Source organism: Prionailurus bengalensis, chromosome B3 (assembly GCF_016509475.1).
Source record: "Prionailurus bengalensis isolate Pbe53 chromosome B3, Fcat_Pben_1.1_paternal_pri, whole genome shotgun sequence".
Taxonomy (NCBI): domain Eukaryota; kingdom Metazoa; phylum Chordata; class Mammalia; order Carnivora; family Felidae; genus Prionailurus; species Prionailurus bengalensis.
Window position 1 is genome coordinate 34,855,541 of NC_057355.1, and position 22,432 is coordinate 34,877,972.

The 22,432-nt window shown below is 38.1% G+C and overlaps 1 protein-coding gene across 5 annotated transcripts in view; it reads right to left on the minus strand.

Annotated features, from left to right (window-relative positions):
* Positions 1 to 732: 732 nt before the first annotated feature.
* LRRC49 (leucine rich repeat containing 49) overlaps positions 733 to 22,432 on the minus strand; it is a 149,193-nt gene continuing 127,493 nt past the window's right edge. For all 5 annotated transcript variants that reach the window (XM_043554018.1, XM_043554017.1, XM_043554019.1 and 2 more), the window contains 4 exons: positions 20,281 to 20,466; positions 17,227 to 17,336; positions 9,589 to 9,742; positions 733 to 1,419 (listed from right to left, as the gene is read on the minus strand). In XM_043554018.1, coding sequence (XP_043409953.1) covers positions 1,216 to 1,419; positions 9,589 to 9,742; positions 17,227 to 17,336; positions 20,281 to 20,466 — 654 coding nt within the window. In that variant the 3' untranslated portion in view covers positions 733 to 1,215. The remainder of the gene's footprint in view (positions 1,420 to 9,588; positions 9,743 to 17,226; positions 17,337 to 20,280; positions 20,467 to 22,432) is intronic.

Here is a 22,432-nt window from a genome sequence, read left to right on the forward strand (position 1 = left end):
CCTCTTGGGCGAGCTCTTGAGGAGGTGGGTGTTTCTCAGAACTGCACAAACAACTTACCTAGCTTCCTTCCAAGCATTTCTGTATGTACTCTGGAATACATCTGTATCTCTGGCATCCTGTAACTTCCGCTGTTTTCCCACATCCTGGTGGTCCTGCCAGGCGAAATCTGAGCAAACTGGAGAATTCCAATTTATTGACCTGTAAGGTTGTTTTGCTGAAGTTGAGCAGCTCCAGCTATGGTAATGATCTCCAGCTATGGTAATGGGCTCACAACAGCCTCCTCACCAGCATGAACTCGGGCAAACCCCTGCTTAGGTCTTAGTTACCTGTTGGAACTTCAAATGGAATCAGAAAAATTAGAACCTTTCACCCATGAGTTTCTAATACTTCTGAGGTACAGGTACACAGGCCTACCAGACAAAAAGAGCCCCCAGAGTGGCTAGCAACAGAAAGAAACACCTTTCAGAGAAGCAGACTTACTGATTTGTCACTGCATTTTACATTGGCTTGGGATTCCTTCAGACAGAGCATTTTCTTCCTGCCCCCGTTGTACTCATTTTCATATTTTCTGCCCACAGTGAGCCCACGAGTCCCGGTGGTGCCCTGAGGACGCATCCCTGGAAGAATGGCGCCTCCTCCTACATAAGTGAAGAGAAGGGCTCCTACTCAGCTCAAAAGGAACATAAAATAAATATGACAATTCTGACTGGAGGAAGGACGCAAACAGACGATTTTTTTTTTTTTACTAATTTATTAGTAAGTTTATTCTTCACTCATAAAAAAGAACATATTTTTGGCTTTGAAATCATGACATAAAATAAAAAGGCAAATAACTGGAAACTATCAGCTGCGGGTAGGTAGAAGCAACCGATGCCGAAGCAGGAGCGAGCACGCTGCGTGCTCTGGGCTAGAGCAGGGGCACCGGTCGAAGCAAGAACCGCAGACGCAGTGCCAACTCAAGGCCCAGCTATCTCTAGAGACTGCCTAGTTCCCAAAGGTGGCTTGGTCAGCTTACACATGAAGCTAATCCTCTTTCGCTCTCTCTCTCTCCTTCCTTCCTTCCTAACCTTCAGCTACGAGAACAGTAGGCAATAATGCTTTGATGCTAGTCTTTGCAGTTTGCAGCACAGTGTCGTTTTAACATGTTTAACCTACTTATTTTCAACCTTCAAAAACACAGAGCTGCTAAAATCAACTGGAACTACAAGCCATTTCTATTTTTGGTCAGTTATCTGCTGTAGGCAAAGCTTCATATAGGAGTTTTTATTGCGGATTTCTATGACTGCGTCCCTAACAAGCTCGATGAACATCTGCGGCCAGAGCTTCTGCAGAGCCTCGTTCTTCATGTTGATGTCCGTGGCTTCCTTCACAAGGTCCTCCATATACATCTTGCAGAATTTCTTTTTTTCCTTTATTTCCTGTTTAAAAAAAAAATGGTGCATGGGGTTATAACCCAAGAGCCAAGGAACAAGGGGCTGAACCAGACTAACTTGAAATGATCTGTTCTGAGCCTCATCCTTCGGAGCAGGAGTGCTTTCCTAGACACTCTTGACACAAAGCCCTGCTTGAGTAAAGCCAGCAGTAGGGAGTTCTCTGCTTCCCAGTCCACTCCTACCTCTGGTGGGCAGCTCTGTTGGAAGTGGGTTTTGATCGGAATCACTCAGATGGTAACAGCGATCACTCTGTTGGTAGACTTTCTCCTTTCTCAGTTAAGACAGGTTAGTTCACATAAGACAGATGAATGCAGAGGTTCATGGCTTGTGGTGCTAAATGTATCATGGCACTGATACCGACAATCTTAATTGGTATGAGGTTAGTTAATATCCATATACATACTTGAAATACCCATATGCTGAATTTAGTCTGTATTTTAAGAAATTGTGTAGTGGTACTACACTGATTTATTAGCCTAGACCACTTGGACAAAGTTGGGAGAACGTGTACAAGCAGGAAGAGGAGATATATACAAGCCAGGGACCCAGAACTTGGCCTTGAGAGAAACAGTGCTCCCACTCAACTTCTGGGTCTGGAAGCCTGCAAGTGAAAAACCTGGGTCCAAAACACCATAGAGAAGCTTTGGGGCCGAGGCTGCTCAGGCACTGGGCCCCAATTTCACAACAGAGGCTGAAACAAACCCATTTTCTTCAATATAAGAATTCAACATTTATTTTGGCTATTAATACTTGTGAGGAGTATCGAGGCATTATGATGGAAAGTGCCACAATACATATGGAAAAATTAATGGAACAGATCAGACAGTCAGAATTATAGGAAAGCAATTCACGTCAGTGAAAGAGAAAAGAAATAATAAATGTCAACGAGACAATGGGCTTAGCTTCTTGGAAAAGAATCTACTCAAACCTCCAACTCATAAAAATACCAAAACAATTTCAAGATGAATTAAAGAGTTAAATTTAAAGTATCAACAGGGGTGCCTGGGTAGCTCAGTCGGTTAAGCGTCTGTCTTCAGCTCAGGTCATGACGTCACGGTTTGTGAGTTCGAGCCCCCCGTCGGGCTCTATGCTGACAGCTCAGAGTCTGAAGCCTGCTTCCGATGCTGTGTCCCCCTCTCTTTCTCTCTCTGTCCCCTCCCCCGCTTGTTCTTTCCCTCTCTCTCAAAAATAAATAAACATTAAAAAATGTATATGAACAGATATTGTCATTAAAATTATACTCCTAAGGACTTGCAATAACAAGGAAAATACATTACAATGTTAAATGGAAAAAACAAAATTAAATTTTGAGGTTTAAAAGAGGTTGCATTATACACGTGTATGTATCTGTCAAAACTTGGCAAGCGTACGTCTAAGATTTGTGTGTAAGTTTCACCTCAGAAGAAGAAACTATGTAAAATACTGAACTCTAAATGATATGTAGGCTGAAATATTTAGGAAGAAGCATGCTAAGGTCTGCACTTACTCTGAAATGAATGAAACACTGTAAGGTGTATTGGTGGTAAAGAGAGGATGGGGAAATGTACAGGTGTGAGACAAGCACGTGCACTGTAGTACAATGTTAACGACAGACTCTAGGCTGGGGGTAGGGGTGTTCACTGTAAAATGCTTTCAACGTCGCTGTACGTTCGAAATTTTCAAGAAAACGTCAGAAAAAGTATACGGAAAATTTTGGGAAGAAAATATACTCCAGTATCATTAAGATTGCCTTTGGGTTGTGAGATGACAAGTGCTTTTTCCTCCCTTGTTCTGTTTCTCTTCCTTTTCCAAATGTTTACAATTTTTAAAACAACCAAAGATGTTTTAGATTCTTGATTAATTCACATAAGTTAATGACGAATCACAATTGTCGCCAACTTTCCCTGACAAGGACATATTTTAGAAATTTTCTTATGACATGTATGAGTTCTCCAAATAATCACTCACCATTCAGGGGTCAGCATACCGACCTGATTTAGTTCATATGCTAAAAACAACTGGTCACGAGTTGACCTCTCATAAAAATGTGTACAGATTGTGATGGGCGATAAATAACAAATGGTTCCAGCTGGCTACTTCTCCGAGGAACCTAACTTTCTCTAACTCTGAAATATGGTCTGGGACTTAGTCACCTGCACTAAGTTAGCTTGTTGATGAGAACAGCATTGAGCTGTTCCCTTTTAACACTCAGTAAATCTGGGCTACATAGGGACTACCAAGGAGAAAGACAAGTGTGAATCACTGGAGATCGATCACTAGCCGAAACGAGCAATATTTTACAACGTGCAATACATTTACACGACGAGAAGGCCCACAGCGTATTTAGTGAATGCCTCTTTTACACATTGCTAAGTTTCTTAAAACACAATTTTGAGTCTTTTAAGGAAGAAAAGTTCTAGCAGTAAAACTGGAAAGTTACCATGGTAACGTAGGGATAACAAAAATTTAAAGAATTTTTATATGACATACTTTGTTAAATAATTTATACAAAATACAAATTAAACTTTTCATAATTGGCATAGTGCAGTTTTTGGTTTTAAAATTTCTTGCTATAGCTCCTCTCCATTACTTCTTTATAGACATGTTGCTACAGAATTGTATCTGCCATAATAACCCTTAATTTAGTAACTGTTTGAAGGCAGTTTTACTTCATCATTTCTTCTCTGCTCCAAGCCAATGACTCGCATCTCCATAAAGTGTGCTCTATACTCATCAGGGGTCTGCCAGGGCGGCTCACTCTGCCTGTCCAGAATGATCCTGTTAAAAGCACATTAGAGATACCTCTCTTGCCCTGACCCGTCAAGGAGTTATTGCTCTTTGAATAATGCTTTTTCCATTCTCAAATGCTTTCATATACTTATTTTTTTCTTTCCCACAATATCCCTGTGGGGTTCATAAAGCAAGTATTATACAAGTTCAATCCTGATGAGATGAACCCTAAACAATGTTGTTTATTTCACTGGACTACGATTTTGTTGTCAGGAAGATGGTTTGGAAACAAAGTAGGTCAAAGAGTGGGATTTGCTGTAGAGCCATTTTAGCTCTAACGGTACTTGTACTAGGATATAAGCTATATCTCCATTCCATAAATGGGAAACTGAGGTCAACAGAAGTTGAGGGGCTTGCTCAGGATTAGGTATCATCTACTAACACTTACTTAGAGAAAACTCTAATCTAGTCCTTGAAGGACCTGCAGGCTGGTTGGAGAGACGGGCCCACGATAGGAAAAGCTAACTGAGAAATAGTAAACCGTAAGTGAGTGCTGAATGAGATTGTCTAGACAACAAATATAGTCGGTGTTCAGAGAAGAGAGAGCCCTTTATGCTGGGGTGGTCAGAAAGATTTCAGAAAGCAGCATGATTTACTGTGAAAGAGTCCAAGGTCAGGAGTCAGGAGGTCTGAGTTCTAGAGGCAGCTCCGGCAGTAACTCACCGTGCAGTCCCGAGTAGTTCCTCTGAGTCTGCAGTTTTCCTCATCTGTCTAAGAACCGGACTGGAATCATTCATTCCTTCCAGCTGTCTGATTCTATGTTGGTCTTAAATCTTTCTTAGAACAAGTTAGGAGAAAGGATGGACAGCTACCAGGCAACAGAATTATACGCGTCATCTGTATAATTATACGTGTCACATGTATAATGGAAGGGTTTGCTTACCCTGACTTGTGAGGCACTCACTACAATTCATTCCCTCAACAACTCAGGACCCACGGAAGAGAGAGACTGAGCACTCTGTACTGCAGTGATTTCAATATTTTTCAAAGGTAAGAAGGAGGGTATATAAGGTTTTATAAGTGAAAGCATGCTAGGTTGTGAGTCAAGAGAGTGATTAAGGGACTAGGGCAAGGTCTTTCAGGTAGTAAGTGGTAGAATCAGGGGCTCAAATCCAGGTCTCCAAGTGGCCAAGTGTTCTGTACAAAATATTATATGGCTTCAGATTTCTTCTCCCTTTGACATTTCTCAAAACAGGAGTCAACATTCCCTGTTTTTAATTCTTGGTTGTTTATTTACTCCTTAAACCACTTTGAGACTCTGATTATATGACTCCACTGAAACCACTCCTGTTAGAAACCTACAACAATGACCTTGATTGCCAAGTTTATGACATTTGTTTCTTCTTGTTTGTGTCCTGCAGGTGTTAGAAAATCATAGCCCACCCGGTCAAGGGCATACAGATTTTCACCTATTTTTTCAATAATAACTTTAAAGTTTTGCTTTTCATAGTTGGGTTTTTATTTGATCTAGAGTTAATTTTTGTTGCATGGTATAAAGCAGGGATTCAATATGTAGTTCTGATTTGAGACTCAATTTCCTAACTAGCATTTATTAAACTGTACTAATCTATAATACTTCCTATCTAGATCCCCATATACATGGGGTATATGTATTCCATATACACGGGATAGTTCTGGATCTCGATTGTATTCTCAGGTCTATTTGTCTATTCTGACACTGCCATAATTACTACAGCTTTACAACAGTACTTGGTATCTGTTAAGGTAAGTTCTCCCCACTTTTACTCTTATATGTTTTCGGTTCTTCCTTCCTTTCAAGTTACCACTAGTTTCTTTCTCTTGCCTCTTTGCATTGTCTGTACTGATAAATAATAATGGTGATATTGGCCATCCTTGTCTTGAAGCTGACTTCAACGGTACATTAGGGTTCTATTGCAAATTACATCAAATTTGGTGGCTTAAAATAGCACATATCTATCATCTCACAGTTTCCGTGCACGAGGAGTCCATGCACAGCTTAGCCGGGTGCTCTGCTCAGGACTTCACAAGGCTGTAGTCAAGCTGTTGGCCAGGCTGTGTTCCTTTCTAAAGCTTGGGTCCTCTTCTAAATCTTGGTGATTGTTGGCAGAATTCAGCGCCTTGCAGTTGTAGAACTGAAGCCCCACTTTCTTGCTGGCTGCCAGCAGGGGGCTGCTCTCAGCTCCTAGAAGCTTCTTGCAGTTTTTGGCCATCTTACCCTCTCGCATGGTGGCTTACTTCTTCAAGGCCAGCAGTAGAATCTCTTATGGAAAGACTGAATCCTCCTTTAAAGGACCTGCCTGATTAGGTCAGGCTTACCCAGGATAATCTCCCTTTCCAACTGATCAGAGACCTTAATTGTATCTGCAAAATCCCTTTACCCTTGCCACATTCCATTGGTTAGAAGCAAATCACATGTTTACCTGCACTAAAGAGAGGGGATGATATCAGAGTGTGGATACCAGGGGGATGGGAATCACGGAGACCATCTTAGTCAGAATTTTGCCTGCCATTAATGCTAATGTTTCTAGAGTTTCCCCATCAAGCAGGATGTTTGCTATCCATTTCCATTTATCCTATTTGCTTAATTAAAAAAAAATTAAGAATAGATGTTCAATTGTGTGAAATGCCTTTTTAATGTCTACAGAAGTATTCTTAACTTTTCACCTTAGATCTATCAATCTATTAGTATTTAATCTTCCTTGCATTCCTAGAATAAACCACACTTGGCTGTATGTTCTGTTACTCATTTAATGTTCTGCTATAGTCCCCTTGATACTCCTCCTCCTTTTCTTAAAAAAATTTTTAATGTTTTTATTTATTTTTGAGAGAGAGAAAGAGACAGAGAGACAGACAGAGAGAGCGCTAGCGGGGGAGGGGAAGAGAGAGAGGGAGACACAGGTCCAAAGCAGGCTCCAGGCTCTGAGCTGTCAGCACAGAGCCCAATGTGGGGCTTGAACTCACGAGCCGTGAGACCATGACCCGAGCCAAAGTTGGATGCTTAACTGATTGAGCCACCCAGCCACACTCCCCTTCCTTTTTTAAAGGATTTTTGTATCATCAATGTTTTTAGATTTCTGGTATGGCTTTTCTTTTTCTGCGCAATCCTGGCAGGTTCTAGATGGAATGTTATGTTGTCTGCAGCACAAGTGTTCCTTCTTTTTCAATACTCTTGAACAATTTAAAAATCACTGGAATTGTCTATTCTTTATAGAGTTGGTTGATCTCTCTATGACATTGTTCTTGTTTTGCATGCAGCTCTTTAACATTTTTCTAAATGTCTTTTGTTGAAATTAGTGTTAATTTTTGACTCATGGAACCAAGTGCCTTCAAGAAAAGGACTCACAATCCTGCCAGTTTGGCTTTCATTCTCCTCTTTTGGCCACATCAGGAAGCCCCTTTTGTGCCAAGATTAAATTCAGTCCTTTCACACAGTCCTCTCACTACCCTTTGTAGTCTCTTCTTTTAACACCATCTACCTCAATCACTGTGCTTCTGAAGAGTGAACTGCTCGTAGCTCCTGGCTCTCTCCTTGTCTTTTTACGCTTTTAATGCCTTTTATTCATAGTGTGCTATTTCTCAGAATTGCCCTTTTCCCTCTGCATATAGCTACATTTTATCATTTAAGACTGAGATCAGGAAGCTTCTTCTCTAGAAAGCCTCCCTTGACCTGGATAAGATAACCCTCCTCCATTCTCTTGATATACTGATTTATAATCATCCCTGTGGATGTCTATTTCCTCCATTAGAATGTGACATCCTGGGGCGCCTGGGTGGCTCAGTCGGTTGAGCGTCGGACTTTGGCTCAGGTCATGATCTCACGGTTTGTGAGTTTGAGCCCCGTGTCAGGCTCTGTGCTGACAGCTCAGAGCCTGGGGCCTGCTCAGATTCTGTGTCTCCCTCTCTCTGCCCCCCTCCCCCCCCCCCAACATACTCTGTCTCTCTTTCTCTCAAAAATAAATAAACATTAAAAAATTAAAAAAAAAAAAGAATGTGACATCCATGAGGATAAGGACAGTGACTTCTACAGCCCAAGTAGTGTGTGACATGATTTTTGAGTGAGTGAAAGCATGACTGTAGGGAGGGAGGACTTCAAGGTATTCAAGTATCTGAGGAGTTTTCATGAGAAAGAGACTTAATCTCTTCTCTACATAAGGTGGTACCAGGATCATGGAGTAAAAGTTATTAGGTGGCAGCTTTCAGCTTCTCATGGGTAAGAATTTCTTCACCAATGGAGTCGCTCAGAGATAAAGAGCCACCTCATGAAGCAGTAATCTTTTTTGTGTCAGGAGAGTTTAAAGCAGAATCCGAACATCTTTTAGGATGCTATAAAAATATTGTTACATTGAGTTTTCAAGGTATTTTCAAGCTGTAACCCTTAGAGCCCTATGGGTTCCAAAGAGATGCTTCAGGATTGGGCATGAGGGGACTGAGATGAGGGGAAAAGAAAGGAAAAGAATAGAAGATCCAGTCAATTGAAGCTCTGAAGTGTCCTTTCCCTCGACAACAACAGCTGGTCTGCTGTTTTTGCTTTGTTTTGACATACTGGGTTTTCAGCTACAATATGGTTTGAATAAAAAGTCTCATAGCTCTTAAAAAACATCTGAAAACCACTTGCCAGGCCATTTCACTTCCATGTATATATAAAATGTATATATAAAATGTGCCTTGCACATAAAGATGCTCGATCAGTGCTTCCTGCTCTCTGTCTTGCTCTCGTGCCCTTGAGTCCCCTCAAAATCTCCTGCAGCATCTTCACATTCTGTTGTTATTTAAAGGATTTGTTCCTTCAGCTTTCTTAGGAGTTCCATCAAGACAGGCACTGAATACTTGTCTTCTTTGTAGCTCCTGCAACACCCTGACATGGTATTCCTCCAATAAACCTCCGAACACAAAGAAGTAAAGAATTAGTTCCAGTTTTCCTGGCTAAGTAGCTACAGTGGGAACAAGATAGGTTAAAATTATATTACACGATTAAGGACACAGGAGTTAATGGTGCAGGAGAATGAAAGAAGAGAATTAAAACACCAAGGACGCAAGCAAAGAGAACAGGAATGGAGGTTCTGCCGTGCCCTCTGCCAATCCGACATGGGCTAGTTAAGTACTCACAGCGAGCCTATCTATCCCTTAATTCCGAGAGATCAGAACCTTTGGTCCACTTTGGTCTAGGTTTTTGATACAGATTCTTTTGAACATTTTTTTTCTGCTGAAATAAAGATACTGGAACTGTGGGCTCTACTTCCTCCAAACACCTTGGTGCCTACTGTCTCCAGCTGTATATAGCTTTCCAGAACAAACAAAAAATGTTATCTTAACTGATTAAAGGGAGAAATGTACAAGTGCCAAGTCCCAAGCCATGTGGGACATATCCAGGCACCAGATTCCAAAGACTGACGGTAGTTTTACCTCTAGCCGTTCGTTATAAAAGTCTCTTGTGGTATAATTTAGCGGAGCACGGTTTGTGTTTTCTCCTACAAGTCTTTTGCTATCGTTATTTTCTTCGTTGACAAGACCTGGTTTTTTCCCTTTGGTTTCTAGCAGATACCGGAATTGCTTCTTTCTGTAGAAAGACAGTAAAGAGATTTAGTTACTGGTGAGATTTATTAAAATGCGTCTATTTTTGTTGACTTCAGAGGGAAGCATATGCTCTTAGGAATGTTCGTTTTATGAGTTTGAGTTATTTATTTGAACTTGGTTCAATACCCCAATCTTTCTTCTTATTAAGCTACTCAACCCGAATTCTTTTGTTTCATAACTGCCAATCAGCAACATAAACATGTCTCAACCATTTCTACCTTAAAGAAACTCTACCTTAAAGAAACCAGTACAAAATTTAAATAATCACAGAGTACAAAACAACACAACTGAAGATGTAGTAGGCTAAAGTTTCTAAGTCGTTATCTTCCATAAAACATATAGTAATCTCTTACAAATCACACAAATAGTTCCTAATTCCATTATGCAGCCTGGTAGTATTACTCATAGCTAGAAAATGGCATGGGATATTGGTTTAAGTTTAGGCAAAACAAAATAAACAAAATCCCCAACCTTCCAACTGTTAGCATAGTGAAATATATGAAATAATGAACCTGGAAACTTCATTTGATTATGAGCACATACACAGTGCTCATAGCATCACTGGCAGACCCATAAGCCTGGATAGAGAACAGCAACTCATCTCTGGTGAAAGTCGATTTCTGGTTTCTGCCAGACTTAAGGTGTCTCTAAAGTGAAGTGATATATCTGCTTTATTGCAAACTGAACTAAAGATTGGGAGGAGAAGAGGAATAGATCTTTTAAATTTTGTCTTCCTTTTTCCAATTTAAAAGTGTAAGACAGTTGGGGCGCCTGGGTGGTTCAGTCGGTTAAGTGTCCGACTTCGGCTCAGGTCAAGATCTCGCAGCACTGTGGGTTTGAGCCTCGTGTCAGGCTCTGTGCTGATAGCTCAGAGCCTGGAGCCTGCTTCGGATTCTGCGTCTCTCTCTCTCTCCACTCCCCTGCTCACACTGTGTCTCTCTCAAAAATAAACATTAAAAAAAATTTTTTTAAGTGTAACACAGCAATTTTAGAAATTTTAAGGAGTACACATTTTTAAAAGTATAAAGAAATAGATAAAAATTACCCATAAATCTATAGCTCGTACATCTATATATATGTACAACACTGTTCACATTCAATATACTTTTTTGCAGGCTTTTTCTCTGAAATTTTATAAAAAGTTAAGATCCTATTAAACATCCAATTTTGTGCGCCTGTTTTCACTCAATGCTATATAATGCGCATTTTCTATTTAATGAATGAATAAAATTCAGTTGTGACATTCATCAATTTACCTAATCGGGCCCTTTTTTTGGATATTTGGGTAGTATAATATTCTCACTTTTAGAAAGAAGAAAGTGAGTAACATGGATATCTTTACCTACATTTTATTTATTGATTTTTTAATTACAAAAGTAATGCAAATATATATTTTATATCACTTAGTCTTTTCAAATAATCAATTTTCCATTAATTCTGTTATTAATATCATTATTTCTTTTAACTTTTAGGATTATTTTACTGTTTTTATTCCCCTAACTTGTTTAGATAAACGTTTAGCTCATTCATTTTCAGCCTTTATTCTTTTCTTTTATAGCCATTTCAAAGTTTAAAATGTTCATTTAGCGTCACTGTAACAATTCTACAAGTTTTGAAATGTGGTATTTTTGTTATATTTCAGTTCAAGGTAGTTTCCATTATAAAACTGTCTTTAACCTGTGGGTTATTTAGAAATGTGAGGTTTTTTTGTTTGTTTGTTTATTGATTTTTGAGAAAGAGTGAGTGGGGGAAGGGCAGAGAGAGGGAGACAGAGGATCCAAAGCAGGCTCTGCACTGACAGCAGAGAGCCTGATGCAGGGCTTGAACTCCTGAACGGTGAGATCATGACCTGAGTCAAAGTCAGACGCCTAACTGACTGAGCCACCCAGACCCCTAGCAATGGACTTCTTAATTTCCAGATATATGGGAATTTCCTGGTTAACACTGAGTAACTGAGCTAAAGCTTAATTGTATTGTGAACACAACACACTGTCTACGTAAATCCTTTGGAATCTGTTGATAATTTCCTTACGGATAGTATTTGTTCAATTTTATAAATATTCCATGTATACTTGAAAAGAACATGTGTTCTACAGTTGTTGGGGCAATGCTCTCTGAATGTCCATTAAGTCAAATTTGTTATTCATGGTGCTCAAGTATTTTATATCCTTTTAAAATTACTGAAAAGTATATTGAAACTTCCCCCTGTAATTGTGGAGCTGCAGTCATGTCAATTTTTGGTTTGTATGCTTTTTAAGGCTATGCTAATAGGTGCATAAATATTAAATTAGTAAATTTATCTTAACATTTGCAATGAATTGAACTCATTATCATTTTGAAATGATTCTCTTTATTTTTAGTATTGCTTTTCACCTGAGTCAATTTAGTCCTCAATGGCTGTTCTGTTTTTATTTTGGTTACCATTGTTGTTTTTTATCTTTTCTCTCTTTTTTATTTTATTTTTTTAATGTTTTCTTAATTAATTAATTTATTTTTAAGTGTATTTTATTTATTTTGAGAGAGAGGGAGCACGCATGCACGCACATGCACCAGCAGGGCAGGGTCAGAGAGAGCGGGAAACAGAGAATCCCAAGCAGACTCCACACTGCCAGTGAAGAGCCTTATGTGGTGGGGCTCAAACTCATGAACTTTGAGATCATGACCTGAGCAGAAATCAAGAGCAGGATGGTTAACCCACTGAGCTACGGAGGCACTCCTCACTTTTTTACTTTCAAACTTCATGGAACCTTATGTTTCAGATGTGTCTCTTGTTAACATATAACTGAGCTTCATTTTTTACTCAATATGACGATCTTTGGCTTTTAACCAGAACAATTAGTACATTTGTGTTTTATCACTGAAGTCATGCATGATCTCATGGTTGGTGAGTTCAAGTCCCGTGTCGGGCTTGGCACTGACAGTGTGGAGCCTACTTGGGATTCTCTCTCTCCCTCTCTCTCTCTCTCTCTGCTGCTCCCCTGCTTGTGGGCTCTTTCTCTCTCTCTCTCAAAATAAATAAATAAATATTAAAAAAACAGATACAAAAATCACCTTGTTTACTGAGAAAATCACACTGGGATTGTTGATTGGAAAGTTAGTAACTATATGATTTCATTAAAATAAATTGACATCTTTATTAAGCCTCAGAATTCATTAACAATGTAAACCTCTCCATTTTTTAGACACTTTTTTTATTCCTAATTTCACTGTTTATTTCATAGTTATTTTGTGTCAGGTAGATTTCCTGATGTTTTACAGTTTTTATTGCCTCTATAAATGGGATACTTTTTCTAATACTATTTTCAATAATTTATTATTTTAATGAAAAAATAACAATTATTTTTGTATGTTGATACAGTATCTGGTTTCCTTAGTATATAATCTGATCAGTTATAAAAAATTTAATGGTTGAGTTCTTGGATTTTCCTTAGAAAATGGTCTTTATAAAGAGTCAATTTTTGCTTTTACTAGTCAATTATTCTTTTTTCTTTTTTTTTATTTTAAATTTTTTTTTCAACGTTTATTTATTTTTGGGACAGAGAGAGACAGAGCATGAACGGGGGAGGGGCAGAGAGAGAGGGAGACACAGAATCGGAAACAGGCTCCAGGCTCTGAGCCATCAGCCCAGAGCCTGACGCGGGGCTCGAACTCCCGGACCGCGAGATCGTGACCTGGCTGAAGTCGGACGCTTAACCGACTGCGCCACCCAGGCGCCCCCAATTATTCTTTTTTCAATTTCTTATTTTTTTTTAAGTTGCTTTGTCTTTATTAATTTCTTGCCTCCATTTTTTTTTTTTACTTTGGTGTTTTTCTAGCTTTCTTGAGTTGAAAGCCTCATTCATTAATTTCTAATCTTTCTTGTTTCCTAACAAGTATATTAAAGATATATCATTTCCTCTCAGTACAGTTTTAGCAACATCCCACAGGCTGTGACAGAGTTCTCTTGTTATCAAGTTCATTTATATGTAATTTATGACTTTGGTTTTAATTTATTCTTCTATCCCAAAGAAAGTACTTTTCAAAATCATTTTTTAAAGAAGGAATACAATAATAATGGTAATAAAAAGAATAAAAAGAACAAAACCCAAAAAGGTAATTCGAGCAGTATCTATAGACATACGGTGAAAAGTAAACTTCTACACCCTTTGCAACTCTTAGTGTCCTCAGTTCAACTCCCAGAGACATTTTTTAAAAAATCAAACATTTAAAAATAACATACAGATACCTTTGAAACATATGCCCCATTTCTCATAAATTGCAGTACACTATGTAAGTGTTCTATAACTTGCATTTTTATTTTCTGAGCCATCTTACAGACTGTTTCATATCAGAACCTCTAATTATTTTTAGAGTTGCAAGTCATTAGTCCCTTATTAGTGGAAATTTAGTGAGTTTTCCTATTTTTGCTACACTGCACATCCTTACACATTATATATCTTTACACATCCTTACACATATATATTTGTGCTCATGTAAAAACCACCATCTGAAGAAGATTCCTTTAAGTGAAATTACTAAGTTACAGGGCTTGTAAATTTAAAATTTGTTAGGTATTGTTAAATTGCTATGTAAAAGAGTTGCCTCAACTTATACCATGGACAGTGTATAAGAATTCTGTTTCCATATGCTGTATGTGATCAAACTTTTAGTCTTTCCCCACAAAGGTATCTCACTGCTTTAAAATTTTCTTATCTGTAACTCTGAGGTCAAACATCTTTTTTAAGTTTTCTGGGTAACTGCTTTTCCTGTTTCTTTGTTTTTTTAATTTCATCTGAGTAAATTTTGGCTCACTATTTTCTAATTTTATGCTGATTACAGAAAGTAATCTGTTTGAGTATGCTTTTTGGGAAACACGGAGATCTTCTTTGAGTTTAATATGTATCCAATTTTTGCAAACATTTCATAGGTGTTTGAATAAAATTTTTTTCAGAATTTGGAATAATATTCTGGGAATATAAATATATTTAGTTGACAAAGTATATTAACTAAGTTATTCAAATCCCCCATATTCTTTTTTATTTTGGCTTATTTGTCTACTGATCAAATAGATTAATATCTATCACAATAACTGTGAATTTGTTAATGTATACTAGTATTTGTTGATATATTTAGGAGCTTAGTTACATTAAGCTTCATAATTATCATCTTTTTTGGTAGATTATAGCTTTTGGTGTTATCAATTTTATTATCACTAATATTAATATCCCCAGATTTGTTTGTTACTGTTGTTGGCATTTGCCTGTTATATATTTTCATTCCTGTATTTTCAAACTTTATATATTGCTTTCTTTAGGGGTATTTCTCAAATACAACATGTAACTCAATTTTTAACTCAATTTGATAGCCAATATCTATTCATAGGAGAATTTCATTCATTAATATTTATTATAACTGATATGTTTATTTTTATTTCCTTTCCACATTTTTGTTGACCAATCCTTTTTCTTTTTAGTGGTTAATAAACTATACATCTAGCCTTTCTTCCTAATAGTAGTCCTTAAAATTTTAATACACACAGTCAAACATGTACGTTTCCATCAATTTCTGATGTTAATTAGTACCTATTATTACTCCCAAAGGGAAAAAAACCTTAGCAAAGTTTAAGTTCCTTTCTTTTGTGAATTTCTGGGATTTTTATCTTCCAGTTATTAATTTTTTCCTTATACATTAATATTTTTAGACAGCTCTAATTTTTACTTATTTCTTCCCACACCATCATTTCTTGAATTCAATGATTCCTTTTTTTTTTTTTTAATTTATTTTTTGAGGGGCGCCTGGGTGGCTCAGTCGGTTAAGAGAGCGACTTCAGCTCAGGTCATGATCTCACGGTTTGTGAGTTCAAGCCCCACATTGGGCTCTGTGCTGACAGCTCAGAGCCTGGAGCCTGCTTCTGGTTCTGTGTCTCCCTCTCTCTCTACCCCTCCTCCACTCATGCTCTGCCTCTCTCTGTCTCAGAAATAAATAAACATAAAAAAAAATTTTTTTAATAAAAAAAATAAATTTATTTTTTGAGAGAGAAAGAGAGAATGTGCGTGGGGGGACAGGGGTAAAGGAAGAGAGAGAGAGAGAATCCCGAGCAGGCTCCACGCCCGACATGGGGCTTGACCCCATGACTGTGAGATAATGACCTGAGCCGAAAGCAAGAGTCGGACATACAACCGACTGAGCCACCCAGGCACCCCCAATACTTCCTATTTCTTGCATTCACTGTTCATTTTATGGCAGACCCTCCTTCAGTACTTTTTTCCCAAGTGATTCTATAGGTGTTTTACGGGATTTAGATTCTACCAATCAGACACACTTGGATAAGATCTGAAATGAGAACTGAGCTATGTGGGGAAGTAGAGGTAACACACAAGATACCCATTTTTTTTTTTTTTGGCACAAATTACAGAAGGGCAACATGGCTCTGCAACCAAGTTCTGGGGACAGGAGTGGGGAACTTCCTGATCCTCAATGTAGTTGAAGTAGTATGATTCTGGAGGCTGCAACCGGGGTGCCACTGTCCTGCTTAGCCAACTCCCCGAGCAGAGGTGGCAGTTTCCTTGGTGGGTTGGTTCTGTGGTATCGTTCTGGGAGTCATGAGACTCCCACCTCTTCCAATGATTTTGTAGACAGCAAATTCCTTGTACATCAATTGTTTTCTGCTTATTCTAACCAGAGTGAATTTCCTTATCTATAACTGAATCATGATGGACATACCGTCCCCCACTTCTCTCCTTCCATTCATGCACATTTTGTCAGTGTGGTCTGCCAAGTATACCTCTTCTAAGTATTTTTCAAATTATCCCCTTCTCCATTCTCATTGTCTTAGTTCATGCCTTCAAAATCTCCCTCCTAAACTATAACTAGCCTCTTCATCGGTCTCCAGTCCTTCCATTTCTGTCCGCTCAAATGGCAGCCTTTCTAGAACAAACATCTAATCACATGATTCTTGTGCTGAATTACAAAGCACAAATATTCACTTTTGTTTTGAATGGATTCAAAATCAGACCACAGTCTTTCTAGCTTCATTTCCTGTCACTATTCACAATTATCCCATGCTCCAATTATGCTGAACTCTTTACAATTCCTCGTGCCTTTGCAGATCTCTTTCCCCTGTATCCTGTACCTGAAAAACTACGCATTCCTGAAGAGCTAGATAAAACCTTACCTCCTCTGTGAAGCCTTCCGTTATGTTCTTCTAAACTAAAGTTGGTCTTTCCTATACTCTTTCACTCCTCTCTTATAACATCTGAAACATTTACATTATAAGTGCTTACACATATCTTTAAACTATTAGCTGATAAGCCACACAAGAGCAAGAATCTTGTCTTCTTCATCTTTATACCCCAAGACGCTGAAGAGGGCTAGCCACAAGACAAACTTAGGATAAATCTTTGTGGGATGCACATGTGGCAGTTAAGAGTTATTCCTTTTTTCTACAGCAACAGAAATTCTATTAAAATGATAGAAATTAAAGATCACCTGGCATCACCCAGAATTGAAATCAGACGGTACTGGGGTAACTCGGAAGATGCTACATGGGCTAGGATTCCAAAGAGCCTTTCAGCCATGATCATATCATTCTGCGTCACCTGAAGAGATACAATGGACATGGGTCAAAATGACACTGTATCTAGCTTGATACAATTAACACATTTCCAAAGAGATGTCTAGCTTGAGTGTTTTCTTTTAGTCCAGGAAAGTACCTTCTCTGGGGCCGTAAGAGGAGAGCTCTCATTGACATATCTTTCTTCCCTGAGCTTAACTGGAATGAAGATGACAGGTGCGGCTCATGGTGATGGGAGGATGATGGAGGTGATGAGTTAGCTCTGACTTAAAGCAATGTTCCGTGAGAATTAGACTTGAGGCACCTTAAATTCCTTATGAAATTTTTTTTCAGGAATCCTTTAGCTTCTTGGAGTAGAGTGATTTAAGGGGAAATTTCTCAAGTGTCAACAGAATAGATTCACTTTAATAACATGCCAAAGGTAAGCAAAGGTGTTGTTCATACCTTGCTTCTATAACAATAATTTTGTCCCTTCCTGAGAGATGGAACATTAGACAATTAAAGACACTCCTGTTCATTGTAAAATTATGTCTACCTTTCTCTCCACAAGGAATAATTTGTCACAGGTTTTCTCTGTGAGGGCTTATTCCTATCTTAACCAAGGAAGTACTAAAAGCTAAAATTAGGACTTGGATTAATATCTGGGCATATTTTCTTTACTGTAAAATAGGGTTGTTTGCATTTTAAATATGATTAGTTTGTGTATATAAATTTGGTGATTCCCAGCCAGGGGCCATTTTGGCCCCTAGAGAACACTGGACAATGTCTGGAGACATTTTTGGTTATCACAACTGTCAGAGGGATGCTACCAGAATCTAGTGTGTTGAAGCCAGGGATGCTGTTAAGCGTCCTACAATGCACAGGACAGCCCCCACAACAAAGGACTACCTGGTCCCAAATGTCAACAGAGCTGAGGTTGAGAAACCCTGGTATAGTGAAATTTTGGAACATAAAAACATTCACTAATACTAGATGTAATACACTTCACAGGCGTTTTCCAAAAAAACAAACCCATAGTTCACCAGCATCTTATACCCAGGACTCCATGCAGACACTTTCCCTAGACCTTTGGAGTTCACGAGGCTGCTGTTCCCTCAAATCTTTCCTTTAGCGGACGACTCAGTTGTTTGGTCTCACATAGTCACCTAGTGGCCAGTGTAGGCCACTACGCCATCTTTTCTTCTTGATGCTCACTCACAATTCAATTTAATTCTACTTCAAGTAATATTATTCTCTCATATATAAAGAAAAGTAGATATATAGTATTATTACATATTTTCAAGGTTGAGATAAGTAGCTTTATTTTAGACTTTTAAGAAAGGGTCCAATATCCCCGGCATTGACATTTAAGGAACTTTAAATCAGAGTAAGTTATACTGGTTCTTTCTAATTCTTAGGTATATAATATTATTATGTATTTTCAAGGTTGAGACAAGTAGCTTTATTTTAGACTTTTAAGAAAGGGTCCAGTATCCCTGGAGCTGACATTTAAGGAAATTTAAATCAGAATAAGTTATACTGGCTCTTTCTAACTCTTCTCTCTTTAATGTAATGATATTGTACTATTCCTTCCTAGTTCAAGGTTCAATAATATTTAGTATACACTTCTAGTAGTGGTCTATGTCTGGATAAATACACTATTTAGGTTAATGGGGACAACAGTTTGGCCATTAATGAAGAATTACTCATCCATAGCTAAAATAACTAAAATAAAATAAAGTTTTCCAGATTTGGAAAACTTTGGGACTAGTTATGAGGTCTGATCAATGACTCATGACCTCTCTGGGCAAGTACCAAGGGAGTACACAAGAGTACACAAGACTGAACCAGATCTCGTGAGAACTAGCTGGAGAAATTAATAGTCCTCTGAAGATTCCAGATTTGTCCTACATCTTCAACAGATAGCTGATACCGTGGTCACGAGCCTCCTGTGGTTGATGCAAAAATCTCACTTGACTCTTGCGCACTGACCCAGAGATCTCCAGCCTCTTAACCCTGTGTTGGGTTTCTGGAGTACTAGGCCAGAGGCACTTGTAGTGCATAAGCTACAGAGAAATACAGTTGCTGGCAAACCTGATTACTGCTCATTTTACAGTAAGGAGGTCTCCGGAATTTTAAGAGATAATCATAATAATACTAACAGCATAGAGAGATTGTCTTCCTTTGGAGGATTATTTATATTCAGTTCAGGAATTCCTCAGTAGAGGAAGAACCCCAGTTTCTCTCTTGTCTTCCAAAATAATTGTTAGAGAACACGGTCTTTGGGTAAAAGGAAGATTAATCTTGTGGCAAGCTTAGCAGAATCAATCTGAAAAATAGCTTTTCACTAAAAATATTCCAGGCCCGAGTTATCCAGTGCAAGTTATCCACAGGCAGCTGTTACAGACTATTAAAAAGCAGTCCAGACATTTACATACGCTTGGTTTATTTCCTTTTTCTCTCATGTTTACTTCCTCCTCTTTTACCTTTCCTCCTTGCCTATTTCTCCTTCTCATTGTTTCTTTTTAAAATCATTCTTCTTTCCCTGTGTATATTCTCTTCTTTTCATCCCTTTACTCCCCCCTTCCTCTACTATGACCCTTACCAGCTGACATTTGGGTATTACTTTCCCACTTCTCCATCCTTCTTACATGCCAGGCAGCCTGTAAAACACTTTGACATAAGTGTTCTTTTAAACTTTTTTTAAGTTATCCCACCAACATTTTACTCCTCAAGTACTTTCAAACAACAGTAAAAGTATTTGCTATTCACCATGATTTGGTTGCTATTTTTAAAGTCTGTCTAGTGTTTTCGAAGGTTTTTTTGATAGATTTTTAGCTCTCTGACATTGTAAATGTCAAGATTTGGGGAAAAAAACCCACAATATTTTTCAAAAGTTCTATCGTGGTTACTGAAATTCCTGCCCATTTTTATGACTGTTTTCCTTAAAAGGGAATATTAATTCTACAGTTGACTTATGTTTAGCTTACCTCTGTCCCGTTTATTTTCTGCATACTAAAATGGCTCAGCCTAAACAGTACATAGTATTTCCAGAGTGTAAAATTGACAACTGGATTTCCTTGAGGATCAATTGTCAACTGGTCAACGCGGCGGAGTTGAGCTAGTGCATTAAATTGCTGCAGCATTACAAGATTTGTTTCCTTGAATTTAAGGTGCTACAAAGATAAAACACACAGAAAAGCTGAACGTTGAATTTAACCGCCTTAAAATGCTAACATTAAAGCTTCACTGATCATTCCCCCAAGTAATCTGTAAACTTTGGGCTTAGCTAACGTTTTCAATTGCATTCAATCAACTGAATCTACTAAACTTACATAATTTAAATCCATCTGATGCATTGTTGATGGAATCCATTAATCCACACAGTACTGAATTCTATGTGATTTCCTATCTGCAAAGGACATTCCCTACATACTAGCAAACTAAGATTCTTAAAATTATATAAATATTCAATAATCCAGACCTTTAGGCATTACAAAGATTTTACATGCTTTACACTGAATTAAGTCTACAAAGGAAAGATTAGAAATAAAACTTGCAAAGCTTTAAAAATATAGGGCTCACAATGTTTCTGAAAAGAACCAGCTATTCATTATTACCTGTATTTTGCTAATCACTATGCAGGCTAGTTCAATTGGCTATGGGAAAAGAAAATCACTAAAATGGAAATGCTAATGTAAATGTTCTTTCTGTGAAATTGGATGCTTTTTTTTAAACATATAGTCTCCACTTCTATCTGTATTCTTTAGGGAGGATGATGTGGCAAAAGAAAAAGTCACTATAAAAGGAGAGGTGAGGGAAATCACTTGGCTAACAGAGGAAAATATAACAATAATAAAAATTCAAGGAAGAACTCAGTTTCTGCAAATAGATACTAATAAATAATGCAATAGTACGACAAAAAGCTAATTGGAAAAACTGGAAAAAGCTAATTTTTCAATAATTTTAAAAAATTTTTAATTCCAGTATAGTTAACATACAGTGTTATATTAGTTTCAGGTGTGCAATACAGTGATTCAACAGTTCTATACATTACTCAGTGCTCATCATGATAATTGTACTCTTAATCCCCATCACCTATTTTACGCATCCCACCCACCTCCCCCCTGGCAACAATAAGTTTGTTCTCCATAGTTAAGAGTCTGTTTTTGGCTTGGTCTCTTTTTTCCTTTGTTTCTGAAATTCCACATATGAGTGAAATCATATGGTATGTCCTTCTCTGACTTACTTCATTTTATCCTCTAGAGCCATTCGTATTGTTGTAAATGGCAAGATTTCATTCTTCTTATGGCTGAATAATATCCCATTGTACGTATGTATGTATGTATTTATATATATATATTAGAGATACACATAACATCTTCTTTACCCATTCATCTATGGATGGATACTTGGGCTGCTTCCATAGTTTTGTTATTGTAAATAATGCTGCAATAAACATAGGGGTGCACGTGTCTCTTCAGATTAATCTTTTTTGTATTCTTTTTCTTTTAAATGTTTATTTTTGAGAGAAAGAGAGCATAAGTGGGGAAGGAGCAGAGAGAGGAGGACAAAGGATCCAAAGCAGGCTCTGCACTGACAGCAGCAAGCCTTATGTGGGGCTTGAATTCACGAGCCATGAGATCATGACTCGAGCCAAAGTTGGACGCTCAACCAACTGAGCCACCCAGGGGCCCCAACATGTTTTTGTAATCTTTGTGTAAATACCTAGTAGTGCAATTACTGGATGGTAGCATACTTATATTTTTAATTTTCGGAGGAACCTCCATACTGTTTTCCACAGTGGCTACACCAGTTTGCATGCCCCCCAACAGTGCACAAAGGTGCCTTTTCCTCCATATACTCTCCACACTTGTTTCTTGTGTTTTTTTTTCAATGTTTATTTATTTATTTTGAGAGAAAGTAGAGAACATGAACAGGGGAGGGGCAGAAAGAGAAGGAGAGAGAGAACCCCAAGCAGCTCTGTGCTATCGGCACAGAGCCTGATGTGGGGCTGAATCTCATGAACCGAGATCATGACCTGAACCAAAATCAAGAATCAGATGCCCAACCGACTGAGCCACCCAGATGCCCTGGTTTCTCGTGTTTTTTATTTTAACCATTCTGACAGCTGTGAGGTGG